A 25,000-nucleotide genomic window follows, 5' to 3' on the forward strand; every position below is an offset into this window, starting at 1 on the left:
TTTGAGTGGTTAGAGATTACAGTTTATTGTGGTACTAGATAATCTTCATGGATGCTTTCATGTTAATCCCAATGTGAAGATGTGAAGGTGCTGTATGAAGTAGCGTAAGATGGCCAGCTGTCTCCTGACCAGTGTGTGCAGAAGCCCGGGGTCCCACTTAACCCCGACGCAGGTGTGGAGATGTTAGGACAGGTGTGGAGATGTCAGGAAAGGTGTGGAGATGTCAGGACAGGTGTGGAGATGTCAGGACAGGTGTGGAGATGTCAGGAAAGGTGTGGAGATGTCAGGACAGGTGTGGAGATGTAAGGAAAGGTGTGGAGATGTCAGGACAGGTGTGGAGATGTCAGGACAGGTGTGGAGATGTCAGGAAAGGTGTGGAGATGTCAGGACAGGTGTGGAGATGTCAGGACAGGTGTGGAGATGTCAGGACAGGTGTGGGGATGTCAGGACAGGTGTGGGGATGTAAGGACAGGTGTGGAGATGTCAGGACAGGTGTGGAGATGTCAGGACAGGTGTGGAGATGTCAGGACAGGTGTGGAGATGTCAGGACAGGTGTGGAGATGTCAGGAAAGGTGTGGAGATGTCAGGACAGGTGTGGAGATGTCAGGACAGGTGTGCTCCACTCAACTGCTCACCACCTCTCTGGATCACCTGCATCACTGACCACGTCCATGAGTTGAATCACTGCTGTGTGCTCAGTCCACCAACACACACAGATTCCTCCCACTGCCACAGTTAGTGGGAGAGAGCAACTACCCCTCCATGACCAACACCCCTGAACACCCGCAAACACCCGTGAACATCTCAGAACATCTTAGAACACCTCGGAACATTCCAGAACACTCCTTAATACCTTTGAACGTCTACAGCATCAGTGTGCTTTGTTCCACTGAGTGTGGGCCATGTTAGAATCTGTGACCAGACTGTTAGGAACTGTCATCAGACAGTTTTGTGGGCTTCACGTAGTTTTGGTATTTATAAAACATTTCACAGGAGACGACACTGTGAGGACAGGACCCCGCAGTGACAGGACACTCGTGCACAGCCAGGGGCAGCAGGACTCTCAGGGCAGACAGAGACAGCGATGCAACCATGTCTGGAAATGTGGGAATAACAGGAGGAATCGTGGAGCTGAATGTAGATTGTGGAGATTTAATTTCTCTTTAAGTGCACATTCAAACACACATTTGGATTTGTAGTAATATTGCTGTTAAGAATGCGTTACATGTTTAATGATTAATGATTACAGCATTAATTAAACTTTATGGTGTGTATTGTGCACCTGAGCTGTGAGGGTGAAGACAACGTGAGGCGTGGGTTTCTCTGCTGCTGTGTGTGTGTGTGTGTTGTGCTGTAGTGGTGGGCTCCTGTACTGGGGTCAGTACTGCTGTGTGTAGGTGTGTGTGTTCTGCTGTAGTGGTGGGCTCCTGAACTGATCTCAGTGCAGTTTTGTGTAGGTGAGCTGTGGTGAATGGGATATACACTTCTCTTAGCATGCTGTTGAACCTTCACATCCTGTCTCCATGGCAACAACCCCTACCCCACCCTGCCCCAGGAGTGGCGAGCAGATGGGAGTAGAGAGACGGGACAGGGGGGGTAGAATCAGGACAGGGGGGGTAGAATCAGGACAGGGGGGGTAGAATCAGGACGGGGGGGTAGAATCAGGACAGGGGGGATAGAATCAGGACAGGGGGGGTAGAATCAGGACAGGGGGGGGTAGAATCAGGACAGGGGGATAGAATCAGGACAGGGGGGGTAGAATCAGGACAGGGGGATAGAATCAGGACAGGGGGGGTAGAATCAGGACAGGGGGATAGAATCAGGACGGGGGGGGGTAGAATCAGGACAGGGGGATAGAATCTGGGAAGGGTTTAGTGTGTAACCGATGTCTAGTGTGTGATGTGTGACCAGTTTACCTGTATGTGTTGTGCATGTGTTGTGCAGTACACGTGTGTGTGTGTGTGTGTGTGTGTGTGTGTGTGTGTGTGTGTGTGTGTGTGTGTGTGTGTGTGTTGTGCTGTAGCTGGTGTGTTAAGTGTGTTGAGTTCAGTCTTTGCCAAAGGAATGCTGGTTCTGTGAAGTTCTTCATCTCATCGGAGTTCTTCTCCTGTTTCAGATGGACCCAGTGTTCAGTACGGAGGTAGAGGAGTGCGTCGAGAGGTACGGCTCCTTCTGAGCCTTCATCCTGTTTCTTTGATCTTCACATTCCTCTTCCTCACCGAGTTCCTGCTGAACCTGGGCTGGTTATCTCCACCCTGGTATGCAGGACGCGTCCGCTTGCGGTGGGGCTCTGCAGATGTGGACAAACACACACACACACACACACACCCCCAAAAATGTGCGCTCGCAAACTTATCTTTCTGTACACATGCCTTTAGTGAAAAGAAAATGTAAACAAAGTCTGCGTAAAGTACGGAGGCCGTCCTGTTATCCGACCCGCATCTCGGCAGAGAGAGAATTGGAAGATAGTGTGAGAATCTGAGGAAGAGTAAGCTGGGAATGATAAGAGCCTCTTTCATCTGTATTGGTATTGCAAGCAGGTTGGTAAGAAACCGAATCGGGCAAAACCAACCGAGACTTTGTGGTTTCCCCGAGACGTAGAGAGTCTGCAGAAAGAGACGCTGCCTGTCTGGGAGCAGCGTAATCCAACTACACACGCTCGCTTTAGGATTCTCTTTAGTTTGTATTTATACCTCACATGTACTGGCTAGGTCTGCGTTCTCCTCGACCTTCAGGCATTGTGTGTGCGTGTGTGTGTGTGTGTGTGTGTCTGCAGGTGTGCGGGTGTGTTTCTCACTCCAGAGCGAAGTCAGGAGGACCTACACAGCGCCATGGAGAAGGCCTGTGCCGTGGTGAACTCCTCCCTCTCTGAAGGCATGTCTGCCGCCATCTTAGAGGTCTGAACTCCCGCAGTGCGCTCCTCTTCGTTCTCCGTTAATCCTTTAATCTGATTCTCATTCAAGTCTACATCAGTGGAAGCTTCTGGACCAGAATCCAGAATGTAATCTTGTGTACACAAAATGTAAAATAAATAATTAAACTGAAATGAGAATGTTCCCTCTGAGCATTACCAGACCTGATACAATTTATTTCTCTCTCTCTCTCTCCACTCATATTCTTATTGTGTTGAAGACGCTAATCTGGTTTATCTATGTCAACCGCTGCAGATTAGCAGAATCCTCAGAGATTAAAGCGCTAATTAAATGCATGACGCAGCTAACCCTGCACCTTGTCAGACATGCTATTAGTAGTTTGTTTCTTACTTATCTGATTATTGGGTCTCTGTGTTTCCATGTGTTCAGGCGATGGATCTGGGCTTGCCCGTGTTGGCGAGGGATATTCCCGGGAATGCAGCGATAGTCCGACACGGAGTCACAGGCCTGTTATTCTCCTCTCCAGAGGTACAATCCTGAAACATTTAATCAGGGAATCCAGTTCTGCTTAGAGGAGATTATGTCTTGTCTTTGACACTAGGCCAGTGTTTAAAAAAACTGAAATCACAAGGAGGTATTTTAAGTGTTGCATGGTAACATACCAGACCTAAATACCTAAAGAGCAAACACCTAGGGACTGGTGGTGCAGATGTTTCATGTATACAGGATAAAAGTTACTGACTGCATTTGACTGACTGCACAATGTTTTACAACAGGCCCCAAAGGCAGTTAGTGAAGTTGTAAGATATTAGCTGGAACACGCTGTCGAGATTGAGTCGTGAGCTCCTGCTGACATCCAGGTAGTGTGAACTGGACCATGAAATGATCACTCTTCCAAACGCTCCATAATAAAGAGAACCTGTGGGGGGGGGGGGGGGGGGGGGGGTTGACAACCCAACCGTGTTTGTCTGGAGCTTCCACACAGCTGGAGTCCTCGTGGGGGACTCGTGACATCTGTCCTCAATAAACATTAAGGCAGAGCACCTGGTCAAAAACGAGCCCCGCCCACACCTGCAGGGCTGACCAGTGAGATCTCACCATCCAGGGAGAGTCGGGCAGCTTGTAGATGGAAGATTATCAGACGACTCTGATCGAAAGTGCCACTGTAGGAGATTGAGCCAGGACACCATTATTATTAATGAGACAAACCCTCAGGCCTTCCACTACTGTCTCCTTGTTCCTCAGACACCTCCAGGGACACAAAGTGTCCTTCAAGTGTCTTTAACCTCAAAACAGAAGGAGCAGAGTTTTTTTTTCCCAGAGTTCAGTGCCACAGGCCTGCCAGAGATGAATCACATATTTCTAACCAGCACAAAAGCTTATTTTTTTGCATGGACTTGCAAGAATGCTGTATTGATTCCATTTCTCAGTAAGACTAATATCGCCTGAAGAAATGTCGGCGACGTGCATTTTGTTGTTGAATTGCTATTTTTGGTGCTGTGTATCTCCTGAATGCTTCAATCGTGTTAGATTGACCTCTGCATCTCCAAAAGCAGTCAGTCATCTCCAAAAACCAATCATCTCTGAAAACAGTCGATGATGTCCAAAAGCAATCAATCATCTCCAGAAGCGTATTACTGCTAGCTAGTGCTAAACTCATACATGATCTTCGTTCATCTTCACCCCACCTGCCTCTTCCCCACTTACCAAGTCTCTCTCCATCCTGTCTCTCCATCCTGTCTTTCTCCATCCTGTCTCTTCTCTGTATATTAACACCACCAGGTGCAAATGGTCTAAAAGCTACCTGACTTCAATGGTCTGAAATGTTACGACAGTTAGTATTCATGAAACAGTCAAGAACCTTCCAGGACATGGAGGAAGGAGAATAACTGATGACAGAACCCTGTGAAAGATTGTTCACAATGTGGAAAAGAAACCACATTCAACATTGGAAGAAGTTCAGGATGAACTGGAGTGTCACGGTGGCTTGGTGGTTAGTGTCTTTGCCTCTCAGCACTAGGGTCTGGGGTTTGAGTCCATGTCTGGGTGGTTTCCATGTTTTTTGTGGGTTTCCTGTAGACAAACAACTGTCCTTCTGGGAAAATGTCCCATGAACACATGAAACCACAGCTGAGCTTCCTGCTAATATGGATTTCTGCTAATATGGATAATAATATCCAGCGTCCAGAAAAGATCAACCAGTCCTCATAAGTGTGGAAGTTAAGCCACACTCAAAAGAATCACGTTCTTACACACATATCCATTAAGAAACCTCCGTTTGCAGGGATGCGGGAACGTTCTTCCTAGGAGAGAAGGAGAGGAGAGACGAGGCACCCGTGAAACTCTGCAGAGAGCACCTTCTAGTGCCCTCTGGTGGCGGAGTAAGGAGGCGCGGGCGATGCCGCTGCTCTCAGGCGGTGATATAAAGTCATTAATGGTCACGCTCCTTCAGCTGCTGTCCAGGGTCAGCCACCAGCCACTGATCACATTAGAGAAACTCGCAGTGAAACAGCAGTAATTTCATTACACACCCACCGTACCGAGTCTTGTAGCAGAATCTTTTAATCCGCACTGACACTCGGTGTGTGTCGGCAGTGCTGTTCAAACTGGGTTCCCTTCCTTCTCACTCATCCTGGAGACCTGGGAGCAGCTCAGTGAGCTGAACCTCAGAGCTGAAGACCCAACCTTGAGGTTCCTGCTCCTTCATTAAGTTCCTGCTACTGGTCTATGTTGATGTAAAATAAACCCTAAAGGCTCATTTTGGAGAGGCCCAATGACACCATGACTCAATAGAACGTACACAGCTCCGTACGCTGACCATGCCAGACCAAGCTCCCAGCGGCTGGGGTGACGTGGGCGGGTTTAAAGGGGTGGAGGTCTCCCGCTGCCCCCGTGTCAGCATACAGGGGGGGTCTGCTGGTCCTCTGCACCTGTCATTGTTGATTCTGAGGGGAGGATGATTAGAAAGGTGGGGAAACCTCTGGGGGGTGAGCGTCAGCTCGGCACAAGGCCACAATCACGCCACAAAATCGATGAGGGCTGATGAGGTTTGAATACACAGGTATTACCCACAGAGCCCAGAGTGAATCCCTGCATAACTGTTGCCATGGACACCCAGACTGACTGTAGTTTAATTATCCGTCAAGTCGAGTAACTCATAGAAAGATAATTAGATGATAGATGACAGAAAGGCGATGATAAAAGCGATCGTATGTAAAGATTGCAGCTCCACAGCTGTTTTATGGACATTTATCTTCATGCACATAGATTCAGCTCTTTTTTTGTTTAAGACACACCATTCTCTCCCTTTGTGAGCACCTGGCCGACCCGGTATGGCCAGTCAGCGTTACCGAGACGTGAGTGTTGTGTCAGCTCAGCCGCACAAACATAACAACCCGCGCCTCATCGTGCTCTCGCCCTGCAGGACTTTGTGCGTCTGGCCAGAAGACTGCTGGGCGACCTGGAGCTGCGGGCCCGTTTGGGGCGTACCGGGAAGCGCTACGTCAGGCAGCACCACAGCACCACCCAAGAGCGCTCCACCTACCAGCGCCTGGTGGACACGCTGCTCTGACGCACACAGACGCACAGCAGCGATCGGCTGACCCAGAGGCACCTCAGCACAATCCTGCAAAAGACTTGATGTTTTTATTATTGTTAAAAGTCTTTTATACCTGTTACGTTATTTTAAAGAAAAACAGCAGCTGGTTTGGGTCTTGCTGTCCGCAGCAATGACAGCAATCGAACACCTAGACTCGATCCAGACGGCGTGATGGACGCCGGGGTCTCTGAGGATGGTCATCTTAAGATGGGAGTCTTTTACACAGACACCAGTACTGATCGATTCTGTTGCACTAAGGAGACGGACATTCTGCATTCACGTTCACAGGAAGATCAGCCTTGCTAAGAGCTCCTCACACCACATGCCGTTCTCCGCTTGCACGGCTCTTAAACGAGCGTGAGACTGTCGAGGGGCTAAAACATCCCCTGGCCAGCGCATCATAACCTGACCAGTCACGTTAATGCATTAATGCAGAACATAATTATGTTTACGGTGTGTGTGATGTGTGTCTGGAGGCTTAAGGTAACAGTACTGTCTCTTGTTTACTCTGAGACTGTGTTTATCATGACGAATGACTTGTGTGTGCTCGCGGGGCAGATTATCACTGAAGATTAGAGCTGGTGGACTCATCAGCTCTGTTTACTTTAAGTGATCTGAAGGCATGTGAACCCAGTAATCACAGGCACTTCACATCAAACATGCTGTATACCACAACTGCTACAGGCAGTCCTGCACCACCCAGACCAGCCCCACCCAGTCCTGTTCCACCCAGTCAGGTTCCACCCAGTCCCGCTCCACCCAGCCCCGCTCCACCCAGCCCCGCTCCACCCAGCCCCGCTCCACCCAGCCCCGCTCCACCCAGTCCTGCTCCACCCAGCCCCGCTCCACCCAGCCCCGCTCCACCCAGTCCCGCTCCACCCAGCCCCGCTCCACCCAGTCCTGCTCCACCCAGTCAGGTTCCACCCAGTCCTGCTCCACCCAGCCCCGCTCCACCCAGCCACGCTACACCCAGCCCCGCTCCACCCAGCCCCGCTCTACTTATGATAGCATGTAGAATGATTTGGAGGTGGGTATTTATATGCATATATTAGAGACAATGCTTTTATTTTCCTTTGAATATTTATTTGAATGTAAAATGCAGTCAGGCAAGTACAAAGTCCATTGTTCATAGAGACTTCCCTGTAAAACCACGTCTACGTGTCTAATCCTACGTGTCTACATGCCCATGTCTACGTGTCTAAGCCTACATGTCTACAGAATGTATTCCAAGGATATGCAGCTTTTTAGATAAAACACATTTGTTGTTTGTCAAACATCAATAAAACCACACAGATTTCTTCAGTGTGTACATTTCCTAAAATATTCTAGCATGTATGTTTTTGATGACGTTTCTATTGCCCCGTACAGCCCCTGTAAGGCCGGCGTGATCCCGTACGCTGTGCTGTTGATCATGTGGCCCCAGCTGCTTGCCATGTTCAGAAATAACCAACCTTTTGTGTAGCTTTATTTACCCATCAGTACCAGGACTAGCCGAGCTGTGTCATGTTGCCCGGGTACAGATCCGCAGGGGCAGGTAGATTAGACCATTCTACAAACACTACATGTTGTCCCTTAAAAACAAATGAGCAGCTCTGTGCAAGTTTTCATCAGGGCTCTGTGCTGCTGTCTGATCTCTGCTTGTGATTGTGGGATTGCCATCAGACCCAGTCAGCAGAGGGAAGGATCCCCAAGCACCGACTCCACCGTGTCTCTTATTAAACTCCCTCCTCCTCGTCCCGTGAGGGGTTTGGGTTGTCACGGGTGCAGGGACAGACGTGTTCATGGGGTTTTGAGGATGGCAGTTTAACAGCTGAGTCTGGGGGGCGGGACAAAGACTGTGAAATCTGTTTCAGATGTTTTATTTTTGCTGTTACAGTTTGTTTTACAGTTGGACAGGCGGGATAAATGAAAGATGTACGTGTGTGTGTGGGAGATCTGATTCCTGCTGTGAGGGTTAAATGAAACCCAGACTCAACAGTACAGAAGACAGCAGCTCAAGGGTGGGTTTCCCGAAACGTTCGTAGCGCTAAGTACTTCTTAACCTCGTACGTTTCATACGAGGTTACGAAGTACTTAGCGCTACGAATGTTTCGGGAAACCCACCCCAGTTCACAATGTCGTTTATCATCATGGTTCTTCAAATCAATCACCATATTACAAACTGATCACATATTACTGATTGTGTATTAGAATAACAATATTCGAATTTTAAAAAATTACAGTCTGCTGAAAACCACCTCATGCTGGTGCACTAAGGTTCATTCTAAGTTTAAATTAAATAATTACAGCAAGTAATTAAAAACCAAAAAGTGCCAAAAAAAGATAAGAACACATGACGAATCTGTTTGTATGAATCAGAAGTCGGACATGTTTTGAATTATGGCAGAGTGCCAGTTCATCAAGTAAGCCAATTACTTTTATTTTCGAATGAAGATTTCTACACTATATTCATTTAACTGAGTGGAATGGAAAGAGTGATGTAACTTTAGTGTAAGGATGACCAACCTGACGATCTACAGCACAAGTTCCTATAATAAATGTATGTCTTTCAGATGAGGCTATATTTGATAAATGTATCTGGTACAGCACATTGCAGAGAGGAGCTCTGGGATCCACACACTGCTACTCCAGGACAGTATCATCCGTGTGAAGAAAAGAGCACAAGGATGAGGACAGTGTTGGTAAGCAGTGTGTGGGGTAGAAAGTACTCACATTCTCATATCTGTGAATAACAGATGTGAATATTAAAGTGGGACACACTTCCTGTAACCAAGGAACATAAAAACGACCCCTAAGGATGGTATGCAGTTGAAATTATTAGTAAGACCAAAGTAGTAGAAACAGAAACGCTGAAGTGTGTGCAAATCTGTTTACTTCACTGATTTAGACTATTAGTAAGACTAGACTAGGACAGCCACCAATAGAAACAGACTGAAATATATGCAAATATGTTCACTGATTCAGTCCCTTGACAGATGGTGATCACGTCATTATAATTCTTCTAATAATAATGATTATTCTTAATGATTATTGTAATGATTATTCATTAATAATAATGATCATTCTGTTCTTCATATTATTATTGTGACGCTGAGTGTGCGTCAACAAACGAGGCGGCACAGAATGAATATGCAACTTTAAACATTTAATTTCTTGTGATGCGCAGACAGCGCACATAGAACATAAACACATAGATACGTGAATGACTAACAAAGACGAGCACGGGACATTACGCGAACGCACATTATATAGACGAACTATACAATCTGCCAGTGATCACGACACGAGCCACAGGTGAGACCGATGAACACGCTCACTTACAGTCCACACCCACAGAAATACAAATAAAGACATAACCAGACACAGACGACATTAACACACGCCCAAAAGGAGGGTCCGGGGCTGTTCCATAACAATTACTGCTTCCTTTTTGAAAAACACTAATGCAAGTTCAGGCTGCAGGCAAGTGAGGGTGAAATCATAATAATCACAAATATCACAATAATCATGCTCATTCTGCTTTTTTGAAGTTCTTTTTTAATGTTATGTCCACAGCAAACAGCAGTTTATAAAGTTCTCTGAATCGCTACTGTGTTTTTCTGTCCTCAGAGGGTCGGCCAGTCCAGAACGTCACAGAAAAATATTACATCGATTGTTCTGTGATGTTGCAGTCACACACACGAAACTCCAGCAGGCATTGGTGTGTTTCTTTTAGCACCATAAAAATAATGGGATATTGCCCTCTCTTCTTTTTGATGTATTCCACTCCAGAGGCAGAACACGGCTCATGTCTAGACAAAAACAAAATAAATCACTTCCTGCGCCTTCTGTAAGCCAAAACACGGCTCTAAGGAATTTGACCATAATCCCATATGTTGCATAACAGACAGAACAGAACTCTCTTGGTTCCAATATCTTTTCTCCAAGACAGCAGGCATTTGAATGGCCATATAGCGGCTTTAAACAGGGCCATGCAACTTGTTACAAGGTAGTCTGTGTGAGCACAGCCGTCATCCCCATTATGGCTGTTGTTGAGGCTCTGATTGTGGCCCTTTAGATGGGTCAGTGATTTCTTTGGATGGGTCAGCGGTCTCTTCCTTGCCCACCCGCTGTATGCCCAGCCTGTTCTCCCTGGGCATCATTCCAGGTGAATTCTGATGATCTAGCAAAGGGAAAGTGAACTGGACTCTGTTCCAGATGCTGGTGGGTGAGTGTAGGACCTCACTGTGGTCTGGTTTGGCTCCCCACACACTGAGGCTACATGGGAGCTGCTTCTTCTGGTGAGAGTGCTGCAGGGCTCACTGCTGGGTCGCATGTTGATTACAGTGGTACTGTAGGTGGCCTGCTGTAACCGGCTGCCTGGCATGTCCATGGTCAGCTCTGCATCGGTGCCTAGCCAAACCCAGTCGTGTTGGTGTCGGGTTTGCTCCCGGGCCGTGCAGCTGCCTGCTTAACCAAATATGACAAGCAGTTATCCAACATCAGCATGGCCAAGCAAAAGACACTGAGTAACACATACAGCCCGATCTCAAGGTCAGTGAGTAGCCGGTTTGGTGGCTTCGGTTCGGTTTGGTTAATTCCACTTGTGTAGGATAGTGGTTGTGATTCATTAGGCTTCCTGGTGCTTTTCCTGCGCCTTCCATAGCCTCATTACCACCGTCGAGATTCCCAGCCCTGATGTCTCTGTCGTTTCTAGGGGGACTGAGAAAGTTCCCATTATCTGGAACATTCCCAGGTCTACTGACCTCTGATAAGGCCTTATTTGCTTGTTCCCTTCTCCAGTCACTCACGCCTGGTGAGGAGTCTCGCATCACTGACCTGGTGGATGTGCTCATCTTCCTCAGGGTGCTCGTCTTCCTCAGGGTGCTCTCCGCTCCTCCTGAGTCTGAACAGCTAATCAATAGCTGCGCCAGCTGCTTTTTATCGCTGTCTGTTTCCTCGCTCTCATTACCATAATGGCCGCCGTTGCTCTCTCCGCCCCGTGCTGTAATTCTCCCTCCCTGTTGTGGGTGCTGGTGCTCTCAGCGCGTCTGCTGTGTGTCTGGAACTTCACCGTCACGCCGCCGCTCCCCACGGCCAGAACGCTCTTCCGCTTCGCTTTCTGACACGCCTCACGTATCGACATTTCAGCTCTCAGCAGCGCCCCCTTGCTTTCGTTCATAGCCACTGCAGCCCTAAATTACGCTCGGACGATAGTGGGCAGGGTCGTAGATGTCAAGAGGGGTCATGGAACCATCACTGAACTAAAGCCATGAGTTCAACAGGGCCTCCTAACAGAGAGACAAGGGGCTGTGTTAGTATGCCTGTGTCTGTCTGCTCATTTATGTGAGATTATTTTGTGTTTGAGAATATAATTATAATGAACAACTGATCTGCTGCTGCTAATGACTTATGATACAATCCCTGATGTATACTCACACACTGTTATAGTCTTAGATCATTCTGAGATCTGGGTGAGTGTGTCATATGTACTGTAAGGTGGGGACAGACCTGTTTGGGGGCGTGGAGCACTTCCTGTGTGGTTGCCCACACACACACACACACACACAGAAAAACAGACAGCAGGTACAGGACCTGGAGCCACAAAGTGATAGAGCCATACATAAACACATCTACTTACACATGCACACACACACACACACACACACACACACACACACACACAAACCGGACCTGGAGCAGACACAGGAGTGGGTCAGTCAGATGGGTCAGAGTAGCACTGTACCTTCTCAAATATATGATTAAAATAAAAAAATTTTGAAAAAATTTAAATTAATATTCCTCCATAAATTTCTCTAATAGCAAACAGCTGGACCAAACAATTTCAATAGTGGCGTTTCATCTGATGTCTTTGGAAAGGGAGGCCATGCAATTAAAAGAAGAACCAGTAACAATAATAATCTCCTCATGTTGACCAGAACACTCCACTAATACAGAGCGTACACGAGTACTAGGAACCATAACTGATTTACAAAGGGCTGTTCTCTGGAGATGTTCCCTCTCCCACCAAATGAAGTGTTAGTGGTTATAATACGAGTCTTCTGTACCACCAACGTCCTTTGGGAGGTTTCTGGAAGGGAAGATCTATGGGGCAGAAAATAAGCTTCTTCCAACACACGTCTCTACATAAACCTCTATACAACATCTGTTATGTTCATTATGTAGTGTGTAGAATATTTGGCCAGCAGTGTGAACACGGAGCAGCATAATGTCTTATGTCCTCTTTAATCTGACAGGTGGGTGGAGTTTTGATCAGATCTGACAGGTGGGTGGAGTTTTGATCAGATCTGGCAGGTGGGTGGAGTTTTGATCAGATCTGACATACACAGATAATACTACATGTGGTCCCAGCAGCACTCTGGGTGGTGCTGGGTCCTCCACCTTCAGGAAGTGCTCCACTAGCCTGTTGACATCAACCTGCCAATCAGAGCCCAGGAAATAGGCTGGAGGCTCCCGGGGTGTGTGAGGATGTGAAGGAGGGAGTGCTGGAAGATGAGTGTGCAGCCGTGGGTTTTCCTCTCCTCCTCACTGCTATATAGTGAGAGAGAGAGAGAGAGATAGAGAGATACATACATATATACATGCACACTGATATTAAGTCTGCTGCGTTGTCATCCTAGTTTGTATGAGGTACTCAAAACATCTTAACAAAATGTCTGCCCAGATCTGTTCACTAAAATGTCATTTCTGCTGAAGATATAGAGGAAGGGAAGTCAGGAGACTTGAACTATTCTTAGAAACCACTGAATACTATGATATAGACCTGATATATTACAAACAGGGACACTACTGCCGTTTAGGAAACACCTGGACAATGTGGAGCTGCTTCAGCAGGTGAACAGGAGAGGCGTGTCTTACATTTTTTCTCAACATACAGAAACTACTCATTGCCTATAGTTAGCAGGGTGCATTCTGGGAAATGTAGTTCGGTCAGTAATGAACCATATTCTGCTAGCAGCCCGAGTCACTCTGCTGCCCTTCAGTTCCTCTTGTTAGACGTGATGGGGATCCTCCAGTTCTTGATCTGGTTCAGCTCCATATCAGACACCTCAAAGTCCAGAGGAAGACGAGGGACCCAGACCCTTCATCTCCAGCTGAGCACTCGGGTAGTTGTAAGTGAAGTTCACAAGCATGTGCACAGGCCCCTTTGTTTCTTTGCCGTTGACGTAGACGAAGTCGCACCTGACGAACACCTGATGAACAGACACACCGCTTGAGCTCTCGGTGTTCGCTACACTCCCCCAGACGGAGTTTACAACAGCATCACCTGTTAAATAAAGCTCTTCACATGCAATGTTCCTTCAATGAATGCTTTCTGTAGGGACAGCTGCAGTGCTGTGTGAACCAATCAGAATTCTGCTTCTACAGAGCTTTGTGAAGACAGCGCTTTAGCCTGGGCGCTTCAGTGCCTTAGATACTGGCTTGGAAATGAACTCAGAGTGCTGAATAGCTGCTAATATGTTCTATTAAGGGAACCTGTGAAGGGAAACTGGGTTATTTGTGTACGATTACAGAAAAACACACAATAAATGCTCCCTGTTAAGAGCCAGACGACACAACCATGCATCATCTACACATTAACACTTAACAAGGACTTTACGCCTGACAAATTGCATTAATAAACTGAAATTACAGACTAATTCTATATGCATGTGTCACTTAACAGTGATCTGTCACTGTTCATAAGGCAGCCTGATTCACACCACATTTGCTATACAGCACTTGAAATTCAGTCCAGTCCCACAGAGCGCTGAATAATTGCTAATGAGTTTGAAGAGAAGGTGCTTCCCGTGCCTCAGCTAGCTGGCCGCTAACCTGATTGTACATGGGAATCCTGCAGGACGCTAACGTGTGGCTAACCTGATTGTACATGGTAATCCTGCAGGACGCTAACGTGTGGCTAACCTGATTGTACATGGGAATCCTGCAGGACGCTAACGTGTGGCTAACCTGATTGTACATGGTAATCCTGCAGGACGCTAACGTGTGGCTAACCTGATTGTACATGGTAATCCTGCAGGACGCTAACGTGTGGCTAACCTGATTGTACATGGGAATCCTGCAGGACGCTAACATAGAGAAGCACTGGTCTACAGACGAGGAGCACAAACACACAGCACAACACGCTTGTGCTAATTCAGGAGCGAGCTGTGTTGTTAACCTTCTCGTCAGTCCAGAGCTGCACACCTGATGTTGGTGTTCCTCCCTGTGTTTTAATCTGGTCGCGTTAAGCGTCATCCTTCAGGAACACAGCGTGTGTGTTACTAGGATGCTCTAATGTTCTCAGCAGGTAAGCCAGGGATTGCAAAGAAATGAAAGTATGGTGTGATCAAGAGAAAAGCTGGTCAAGGTGACTTTGGGGGATTCCTGGGAGGCGTGCATGTGTGTGTGTGTGTGTGTGTGTGTGTTCTCTCTTTAAAAGGTTATTAATTTGAACAGCTCTTTTCCTATTGACATTTCTCCCACACACCCACTTGTAGACCACAGCCACTCCAGTGGTTTAAATAATTTTGTGTGCATAATGTAAATGAATCCATAAACCCTGCAGTTGTATCCCAGCACCTATATGAGTTCACTTGGTAACACCACATTACTCCAGTTCAAGAAAAACAGGCCTTCTGTTCCTATATAAGATGGCTCAGTTGGTGTGCTACAATATGTGTGGATAAGCACACTAGTATGAGTATTTATATTGATAGAACACACTAATATGAGTATGAGTATTTATACTGATAGAACACACTAGTATGAGTATGAATACTGATAGAACACACTAATATGAGTATGAGTATTTATACTGATAGAACACACTAGTACGAGTTTACCTCTCCACTCATATTTATACTGATAGAACACACTAATATGAGTATGAGTATTTATACTGATAGAACACACTAGTATGAGTATTTATACTGATAGAACACACTAGTATGAGTTTACCTCTCCACTCATATTTATACTGATAGAACACACTAGTATGAGTATTAGTATTTAGCGTTGGAGAGCTGCTAGTGTGGATTCAACACGCTCCCCCGTGGGCGGTGTCTCCACCTCCAGTGGCTCTACTGCACCATGGGTCTTATTTCTGAGGAGAATAACAGCTGTCACTGTCTGTCAGGTGACTGACAGCAAACAGGAAGAGGAAGAGATGAGAGGCTCTGCCGTCTCCCCCGGATACGCCGCTGTCACATCACCGCGGAGACCCGTCATCCTCCGGCCACTCGCCTGTCTTGACAGACGTCATGCCTGTGTGACAACTCCACACTGACTATGAAAGGACCTCTCTGTCCCTGGAACAAGAGCACACACCAGAGGACTACACACACACACACACACACACACACACACACACACACACACACACACACACACACACACATTCTAAAGGGAGAGACCTTGACCCTAGCAGTTCCAAAGATGATGTTGAGACGACTTTAAAGTTGCCATAAACATTCAAACACAAACAAGCATGCCTGAGTGCACACATTCACACACACACACACACACACACACACACACACACACACACACACACACACACACACACACACACACACACACACACACTCACACACACACACACACACACACACACACACACACACACACATACACACACACACACACACACACACACACACTCACACACACCATTCTGTCTTTTGTGCCTTCACTCACGCAATGCTCAGGCTCAAACAAGCATTTGCCACTTTGTTATCCTGGGGCCTCATGTACAAAGACTTGATTTCTTACTAAGGCGTGGATTTCTTACTAAAAATTGGCGTACGTACAAATCCAGAAAATGGCGTACGCAATGCATACGCACCATTCGTACATGAGGCCCCAGGTCTGTATGTTGTCATAAGAACACTGGCAGGACAGATGAAGCCTGTCAGATTTAACAGCTCATCTACTCCCCCTGAGGCCCCTGGTCCTCTGCGTGGGAGACCCCATCTTTCAGACAACCATTCACACATGTGTCAAAACTTAAATGACCTTTAGCCCATAATACTCCACCCAGACTGAGTCTCTCAGACAAATGTGAAAACTGCATTTGAAATCATTCAGACTCTTTTTCTCTCAGGGCAAGTAAACACACAAACACACACATACAGGCACAGACAAACACACACACATAAGAAAACACACACACACACGCACACCCAAACACACACACACACACACACACACACACACACACACACACACACACACACACACACACACACACACACACACACACACACACACATATACTGTATGAACACACAAACATACACACACTCATGTAGACTCAAGATTCTCAAGGTTTTCCAATACTTTGCATGACTGCTGTGTGCTTGCAGTGACAGACAGGCAGTGTGTGTCAGCTCCTGGATCAGACATGTCACTGTGACTCTGCTGACAGAAACGCTTATGCACTTTCTGTTTGTCTGTGTCATATATATGGTGTATTCTGCTCGTTTAATTTATACGTTTTATACGTTTATGCCATAACCTGTTCTCTGGAAACTCTGTACATAGATATATTAAAAATTGTAGTGAAGTACACAAAGTTTCTAGAAAAACAGGACATTTTGACAGAGGTCCAAAATGACAGTAATACCTGCTGTGTGAACATTCGTTAAGATTGTGAGTGAAAATCTTGAAGTCACCCACCATTACGCTCCTTGAATTGTGACGTCAGGAAGAACCATCTCCCACCTAATCATCTACACCTCTGACTCACTGACAGCTTCCATCTCAACATCCATCCACATTATCTCCTTGAGTCTGCCCAGTCTGCCCAGTCTGCCCAGTCTGCTGAAAAGACGTTCCAGCAAGAACTTCATTTCTTTTTCCACTGGTACTCGGAAACAACCTACATTTATTCAGGAATTACACTGTGTGAACACAATTCAGAGAATGTCATATAACTGAGGTCCACACATCTTTGACTCCTGAGAACTTCCTGTGGGCCTACAAGGCTGATGAGGGCCTGCCCTGATCTCTGACTGCTCTTCAGCCTACAGTAGGGTTACACACAGTAGGTTCAAACAGTCTAGACCTCCCAGTTCTAAGAAGCAAGTTAAAACATAAGAACAATGGAAGAACAATTGAAGAATAATGGTGTACAGATTGAATGGGCCCATTAGATGAGAACAGGCAATGAGACTACAGTGTGAAGTTTATTTTTGAAACAACTTTTAAGCTCTGGGCTTCAACTAAAAAGTTCAAATGCCCTTTTTTTGTGTATTGTGTGTGTGTGTGTGTGTGTGTGTGTGTGTGTGTGTGTGTGTGTGTGTGTGTGTGTGTGTGTGTGTGTTTAAGAGCATGTATGATGTGTCCATTGTTCCCTTCACAGAGACCTAGCCTGCTGCATCAGCTAAGCCAAACTAGACCTACTGTGTGTGTGTGTGTGTGTGTGTGTGTGTGTGTGTGTGTGTGTGTGTGTGTGTGTGTGTGTGTGTGTGTGTGTGTGTGTGTGTGTGTGCATGTTTGTGTGCTTGTGTTGCATGAAACTGTACACACACATTCTATCAAGCTGGTGCTGGCATCATTTAATGACCTCAGGCAGTCTGCCTGTTTGAGTTAATTACATTTCTCCACTATATTTTGGGCACATTGTGAACACCAGCAGATGGCCCATCCTGGGTCTGCACAGAGCTGAGTGGAATCCTGAGATCAAATGAATTTACAATATCATTTTAAATGCATTAACGTTCCACGGCATCCAACAGAGGTAAACAAACATGAAAAGCTATTTAAAGTTTGAATCAGTTAATTCAATTTTTAATCCAGTTAATCAGCACTGACGTTCCTGAAGTGCTGAAGTGTAAACTGCACGCGTATTGACAGTTGTGCACAGAGGAAGCACGTTTACTGAGTACTGAAACCACAGTGTAGTCTAACAGCGTCTGGAGCGTCTGACAGACCGTTAAGGCAGTTTTTTATGTTTCGGTCCTGCATTATAGTTCTAAGAGCTAAAGCTTTTACTGAAGGAGAATTAGTTATCAAAATAAAGTGAGTGCGGGTGGCTATATTTCATTGAGACTGTATGGTAGTGTAACTGTATGGTAGTGTAATTGTATAGTAGTGTAACTGCATGACAGTGTAACTGTATAGTAGTGTAACTGTATGGTAATGAGACACTATAGTAGTGTAACTGTATTGTAGTAAAACTGTATGTCAGTGTAACTGTATGGTAATGAGACAGTACAGTAATGTATCTGTATAATAGTGTAACTGTATGGTTGTGTAACTGTATGGTAATGAGACTGTACAGTAGTGTATCTGTATAGTAGTGTAACTATGGTAGTGTAACTGTATAGTATGAAACTGTATAGTAATGCAACTATGATAATGGGACTGAGTAGCAGTGTAACTGTATGGTAGAGTAATTGTATGGTAATGAGACTGTATAGTAATGCAATTGTATGACAGTGTTACTGTAGTGTAACTGTATTACAGTGTAACTGTATAGCAGTGAGACTGTATGGTAGTGTGGCTGTAAGGCAGTGAGACTGTATGGTAGTTTGACTGTATGGCAGTGAGACTGTATGGTAGTGAAACTGTATGACAGTGTAACTGTGTGGTAGTGTAACTGTATGGCAGTGAGACTGGATGGTAGTGTAACTGTATGGTAGTGAGACTGTATGGTAGTGAAACTGTATGACAGTGTAACTGTGTGGTAGTGTAACTGTGTGGTAGTGAGACTGTATGGTAGTGTAACTGTATGACAGTGTAACTGTGTGGTAGTGTAACTGTATGGCAGTGAGACTGGATGGTAGTGTGGCTGTAAGGCAGTGCAAACATTGCCATGTAGCCCAACTGACTGGAGCTTAATTAGGTTCTCTTAAAACACACGTAAGACAAAGGCCTGGTGGAAATCCCCTCCAGCTCCTGTGTGGCCCGGGAGAGTCACTGGCTTTACAGATGCATTATGGGGTAATTTTAAACACTGCACATGCACTTTCTGAATTAAACATCTACTCACACAAACCTCTTAGGCACAGGAGTAGAACAAAGTCAAATGAGGTTAAAGCAGAACTAATCACAGGCTGACCTGAACCAGGACACTGCCACTGTTACCACCACTGTAATTACTGCTGCCACTGTTACCACCACTGTAATTACTGCTGCCACTGTTACCACCACTGTAATTACTGCTGCCACTGTTACCACCACTGTAATTACTGCTGCCACTGTTACCACCACTGTAATTACTGCTGCCACTGTTACCACCACTGTAATTACTGCTGCCACTGTTACCACCACTGTAATTACTGCTGCCACTGTAATCACTGCAAACGCTGCCACTGATCATTACTATCACTGCTACCATTTCTCCAACTGACCTACTGTGACCTTTAGCTGTAATATGAACCCATCCATGTTGATGAGCAGTATGTAGTATATAGTATGTCGTATTCCACCTAATTACACACATTACAGACATTCTGATGCTAAGTGGGCTACTGAAACCACCTTCACATCAGTAAGAGACCACTGTGATCAGCCCAGGTGTGTGCACTGTGATCAGCCCAGGTATATGGATTGTGATCAGCCCAGGTGTGCATACCATAATCAGCCCAGGTGTATGGACTGATGTATGGTGTATGGACAGCCCAGGTGTATGGACTGTGATCAGCCCAGGTGTATGCACTGTGATCAGCCCAGGTGTGCGTACCATAATCAGCCCAGGTGTATGGACTGATGTATGGTGTATGGACAGCCCAGGTGTATGCACTGTGATCAGCCCAGGTGTATGCACTGTGATCAGCCCAGGTGTATGCACTGTGATCAGCCCAGGTGTGTGTACTGTGATCAGCCCAGGTATATGCACTGTGATCAGCCCAGGTGTATGCACTGTGATCAGCCCAGGTGTATGCACTGTGATCAGCCCAGGTGTATGGACTGTACGAAGTTGTACAGTGGGGGTGGGGGAGTGGGGGTGGTCTGAGTACGGAAATAAGGAGAATACTACAGATATAGCAGGAGGATCACACAGGCGATTCACACACAAGATTGCTCATCACCTCAAAAAGACCTGAAGCACTCCATGACTCTAGAGGTAAGACACCTCCTGTTCCCTTCTGTGTCAGTGATCTCACCTTACCAGGATGAGTGTTACACTCAGATTGCTGCCTCTGCTACTGGTCTGTAGATGTTAGGGGCTCCTGTTCAATGGTAATGAATCTTGTCTAAACAGCTACGTAAAGTTTTTCTTTGAGAAGATCATACAGAGATAAAAAAGGAAGTGAAATAACATCCAGCACCATAAGATCTTGTCCTGAACTCCATTACCCATAATTCCTCATTAAAGCCCTCAGAAGTCCTCAGCAGGACGATTGAGGGTTCATGGGCAGCCCTCTCGTTTGAGCTGTGGAGAAGCGTAACTGAAGCGTGAGTGTCACTGAAGGCCTGAGCGTCCCGCTAGCGGCCGATCCTCATCAGTGCCCGAGCGGGACACGCAGGACAGCTCTGGAAACACACAGCAAGACGCCGTGATTAGGAAACAGACTTGTGTGTGACACAGCCTGCTTGACAAGCCCTGCAGCACGCGGGCTGACGAGGAGTGTGCGGTGTCAGACCGGCCCGACCGTCAGCGGTGCTGATCAGAGGAGCGGAGCTGTCGGAAATGCTGAGAGTGCGAATACTAAGACCATTAGCAGGCTGCAGACGCCGCACGCTAAATACCAGCTATTAACTGGCACCAGCTGCTGGGCACGCAAGACGATGATTAAGCATGTATACGAGTGTGTGTGTGTGTGTGTGTGTGTGTGTGTGTGTGTGTGTGTGTGTGTGTGTGTGTGTGTGTGTGTGTGTGTGTGTGGACATTTGTTTATCACCTACTGGGGAATAAATGTCCCTGCGGTGAAAAGAAAACATGAAGCTGTAAACTTGTGGTGATTTTTTTGGTTCCCAGAGAGTAAAATGATTTATTTTAAATTAATGTTTAATTTGTCAGGATTTAGGCATAGCAGTATTTAGTTACAGTAACACACAAGTTGCAAAAATCACTCCTCAAAGAAAGTTGTAGTGTGTGTGTGTGTGTGTGTGTGTGTGTGTGTGTGTGTGTGTGTGTGTGTGTGTGTGTGTGCGTGCATGCGTGCGTGCGTGCGTGCGTGTGTGTGTGTGTGTGTACATACCTCTTCCTACTCACGCTGAAACGTTTCCTGCAGATGGTCCCCACACTTCCATCAGAACCCGTATCCAGGGTGATGTTCCACAGCAGTGAGTTACTGGGCGTGGCCAAACGATAAGACACGCCCCTTTCCTCCAAAGCCCTACAAGAAAACAAACAAACTGAGCACACTTTTACTACATGTAGCAATACAGAAGTGTCTATGTGAAGAATCATGTCTGTGTTCAGAGGATAGAAAACATGCATAACTCTATAAAGCCTCTTGTGACATCATGTATTTGTAAAATAACATTTATTATCGTGTATAACACACACTTGTGTGGTACAGCCTCACTCTTATTCTGCAATATTAAAAAACAAACTGGATGCCATTTTATTTCATCATTGTGTCACAACCGATCATATCTGATGTTGGGTTTATCTGTGGGATCATATCTAGTCTACTGGCTTTTGAATATAGAGACGTAGGATTAATTGGGTAATTGAAATCTCCTACAAGCTGTCGCCATGCTACATGGTAGACATTTTAGAATGAGTGAATTACTGAAAAATGTAAACACACCCACAGAAATGTTTGCTCTTGTAAAAATGTGTGAAGTAACTTTCCCTCTTTAAATGACACAGAAATGGACACACACACAAACATGCACATACACACATAGACATCCATGTGTATCAAGATCAGACCAGTGACAGAGAGACATACTTGTGCAGGGTGAGTGTGAAGCTGACAGTGTGTGTGTGAAGCTGACCGTGTGAGTATGAACCTGACAATGGGTGTGTGAAGCTGACCGTGTGTGTGTGTGAAGCTGACAGTGTGTGTTTAGAGCAAAAAGAAGGCATGTTGGTCCCCACTGTGATTTCAGCCCCTACACAGGACAGTTAATCAATGCCAGAGTGAGCTTGCCATCAGATCCACTCAGGTAAGCTCAGACAGCCATGTCAACACTGCACACGCAGATATACGCATGCACACACACATACACACACTGAAGTAATGTCCTATTACCAAACCTATCCTTTTGATTATCCTGTTAAGAAACTCAGGAAGTGAAACAGACAGGATTAATTAGAAGCAATCTTGATTTTTACGTCTGGGTGGGGCCACTAAGGTTAGCCAGTGTCCCCCAGAGAGGCTGAACTGCTTTCTGACTGGTTTCTGTATTCAACTCTAACCAAAGGACATATGACATTTTGTCACCACACACCATAAACATTATATTTGATTCATTTGATGAAAACTGGTATTCTTATATGACAGGGGTACTCAACTGGCGGACCTCGGTCCAGATCCGGACCCGAACGCAGTCCTGTCCAGACCCAATCTCATTCCTGATTAACCAGATACGGTCCCAAAATATATATATATATTTATTAATTTTGACTTGAGAATTAATTTTAAACCGGAGCATATATTTCAGGGCTATAAACACTCCGTTACGAGTGTTACGTTTGCGAGTGTGATTACATGCTGTGCCATGTTGACAGGTGAGTGACATGGTGTTGGACATGAGCCCCTTCACACACAGAACGTTCCTCATGCCTCAGAAATGCAGACGGACATCATATGAAAACATGAGAAAACATGACTACATAATCAGAACAGCACACCAGTACACCCCATAATAACCACACTGTATTACACCCCATAATAACCACACTATATTACACCCCATAATAACCACACTGCATTACACCACAGAATAACCACACTATATTACACCCCAGAATAACCACATTATTTTACACCCCAGAATAACCACATTATATTACACCCCAGAATAACCACACTATATTACATCCCATAATAACCAAACTATATTACACCCCAGAATAACTACACTGTATTACACCCCATAATAACCACACTGTATTACACCACAGAATAACCACATATTATTACACCACAGAATCTACACTATATTACACCCCAGAATAACCACACTGTATTACACCACAGAATAACCACATATTATTACACCACAGAATCTACACTATATTACACCCCAGAATAACCACATTATTTTACACCCCAGAATAACCACATTATATTACACCCCAGAATAACCACATTATATTACACCCCAGAATAACCACACTATATTACACCCCAGAATAACTACACTGTATTACACCCCATAATAACCACACTACATTACACCCCAGAATAACTACACTACATTACACCCCAGAATAACCACACTATATTACATCCCATAATAACCAAACTATATTACACCCCAGAATAACTACACTGTATTACACCCCATAATAACCACACTACATTACACCCCAGAATAACTACACTATATTACACCCCAGAATAACTACACTGTATTACACCCCAGAATAACCACACTAACATAACATAACAGTATATCAGTATTCTGGTATCAGATTCCTGAGATTTGTTTATGGCATCAGCTACATTGTTTGCTCTCCTGGGATCAGACTCCTATTTTCTTTCTTGTTATCAGACTCCATGTATTATCTCCTGGTATGAGACTTGTTATATTCTTATATTCCAGGTATCAGACTCCTGGAAGCCCACCTTCAGTCAGACTACTGGTATTTACTCCTAGTATCAGCCTTCTGCTTTCCTTGCCTGTTATCAGACCCCTGCTCTAATACTCAGGTTGTCTCTCTACCTGTCTCTCTACCTGTCTCTCTACCTGTCTCACTACCTGTCTCACTGCTGAACCAGGTTTTCAGTGGATGTATTCCACATCGTGACCCGGTCTGACCTGCTGACATCTTCTTAATGGTCCTAGTGATTTTCCCAGGAAAGGTCTTTCCAATATTCCAGCCCCAATGTTCTGATGGGCTTCAGGTGGAAGCGTTTCTGGTGATGAGACGCTGGTCCCCCACATGTGGCTGAGTCATCCTTCAAGCACGACTGACATTTCGCCAGATGAATGTGAGTTGGAAAATGTCAGTGGTGTTGGGAGTGACCTGAATGCTGGGTGCACTGGGAACCACACCGAAGAGGCGGTTCCATGCACTCAAATCCCCCACAATCCCATGCACCGTGGATGAGTGTGGGCTGAGTGTTCAAAGCAGGTTCAGTTTTTCAGAGAGTGACTGCAGGTTCTGTCTCTCTCCTGCTTGTTTCTAAACTTCTGCCATCTAGTGTACATTTAGAACCTGAAACAAACAATTCACACGTGGCCCCTAAACAAGTCATTTCATCCACCTGTCACACACCCCCCACACACTGTCACACACCCCTCACACACTGTCACACACCCCTCACACACTGTCACACCCCCCCTCACACACTGTCACACCCCCCTCACACACTGTCACACACCCCTCACACACTGTCACACACCCCTCACACACTGTCACACCACCCTCACACACTGTCACACCCCCCCTCACACACTGTCACACACCCCTCAC

At 45.9% G+C, this 25,000-nt stretch overlaps 2 protein-coding genes across 2 annotated transcripts in view; one reads left to right on the forward strand and one right to left on the reverse strand.

The window, feature by feature from the left end:
• LOC143512640 (glycosyltransferase 1 domain-containing protein 1-like) overlaps positions 1-7,754 on the forward strand; it is a 15,896-nt gene extending 8,142 nt beyond the window's left edge. Inside the window, exons 3-6 of the mRNA XM_077003209.1 lie at positions 2,117-2,160; positions 2,777-2,897; positions 3,303-3,401; positions 6,298-7,754. Of these exons, the coding sequence (XP_076859324.1) occupies positions 2,117-2,160; positions 2,777-2,897; positions 3,303-3,401; positions 6,298-6,444 (411 nt within the window). The 3' untranslated portion in view covers positions 6,445-7,754. The remainder of the gene's footprint in view (positions 1-2,116; positions 2,161-2,776; positions 2,898-3,302; positions 3,402-6,297) is intronic.
• A 2,108-nt stretch (positions 7,755-9,862) lies between these two features.
• Positions 9,863-25,000, reverse strand: part of LOC143511694 (transmembrane protein 132C) — a 20,487-nt gene continuing 5,349 nt past the window's right edge. The window contains 10 exon segments of the mRNA XM_077001269.1: positions 9,863-10,708; positions 10,711-10,902; positions 10,905-11,024; positions 11,027-11,470; positions 11,473-11,648; positions 11,650-11,741; positions 11,962-12,045; positions 12,140-12,144; positions 13,553-13,664; positions 21,617-21,740. Of these exon segments, the coding sequence (XP_076857384.1) occupies positions 10,491-10,708; positions 10,711-10,902; positions 10,905-11,024; positions 11,027-11,470; positions 11,473-11,648; positions 11,650-11,741; positions 11,962-12,045; positions 12,140-12,144; positions 13,553-13,664; positions 21,617-21,740 (1,567 nt within the window). The 3' untranslated portion in view covers positions 9,863-10,490.

The sequence above is a fragment of the Brachyhypopomus gauderio genome, chromosome 4 (assembly GCF_052324685.1).
Source record: "Brachyhypopomus gauderio isolate BG-103 chromosome 4, BGAUD_0.2, whole genome shotgun sequence".
NCBI lineage: Eukaryota > Metazoa > Chordata > Actinopteri > Gymnotiformes > Hypopomidae > Brachyhypopomus > Brachyhypopomus gauderio.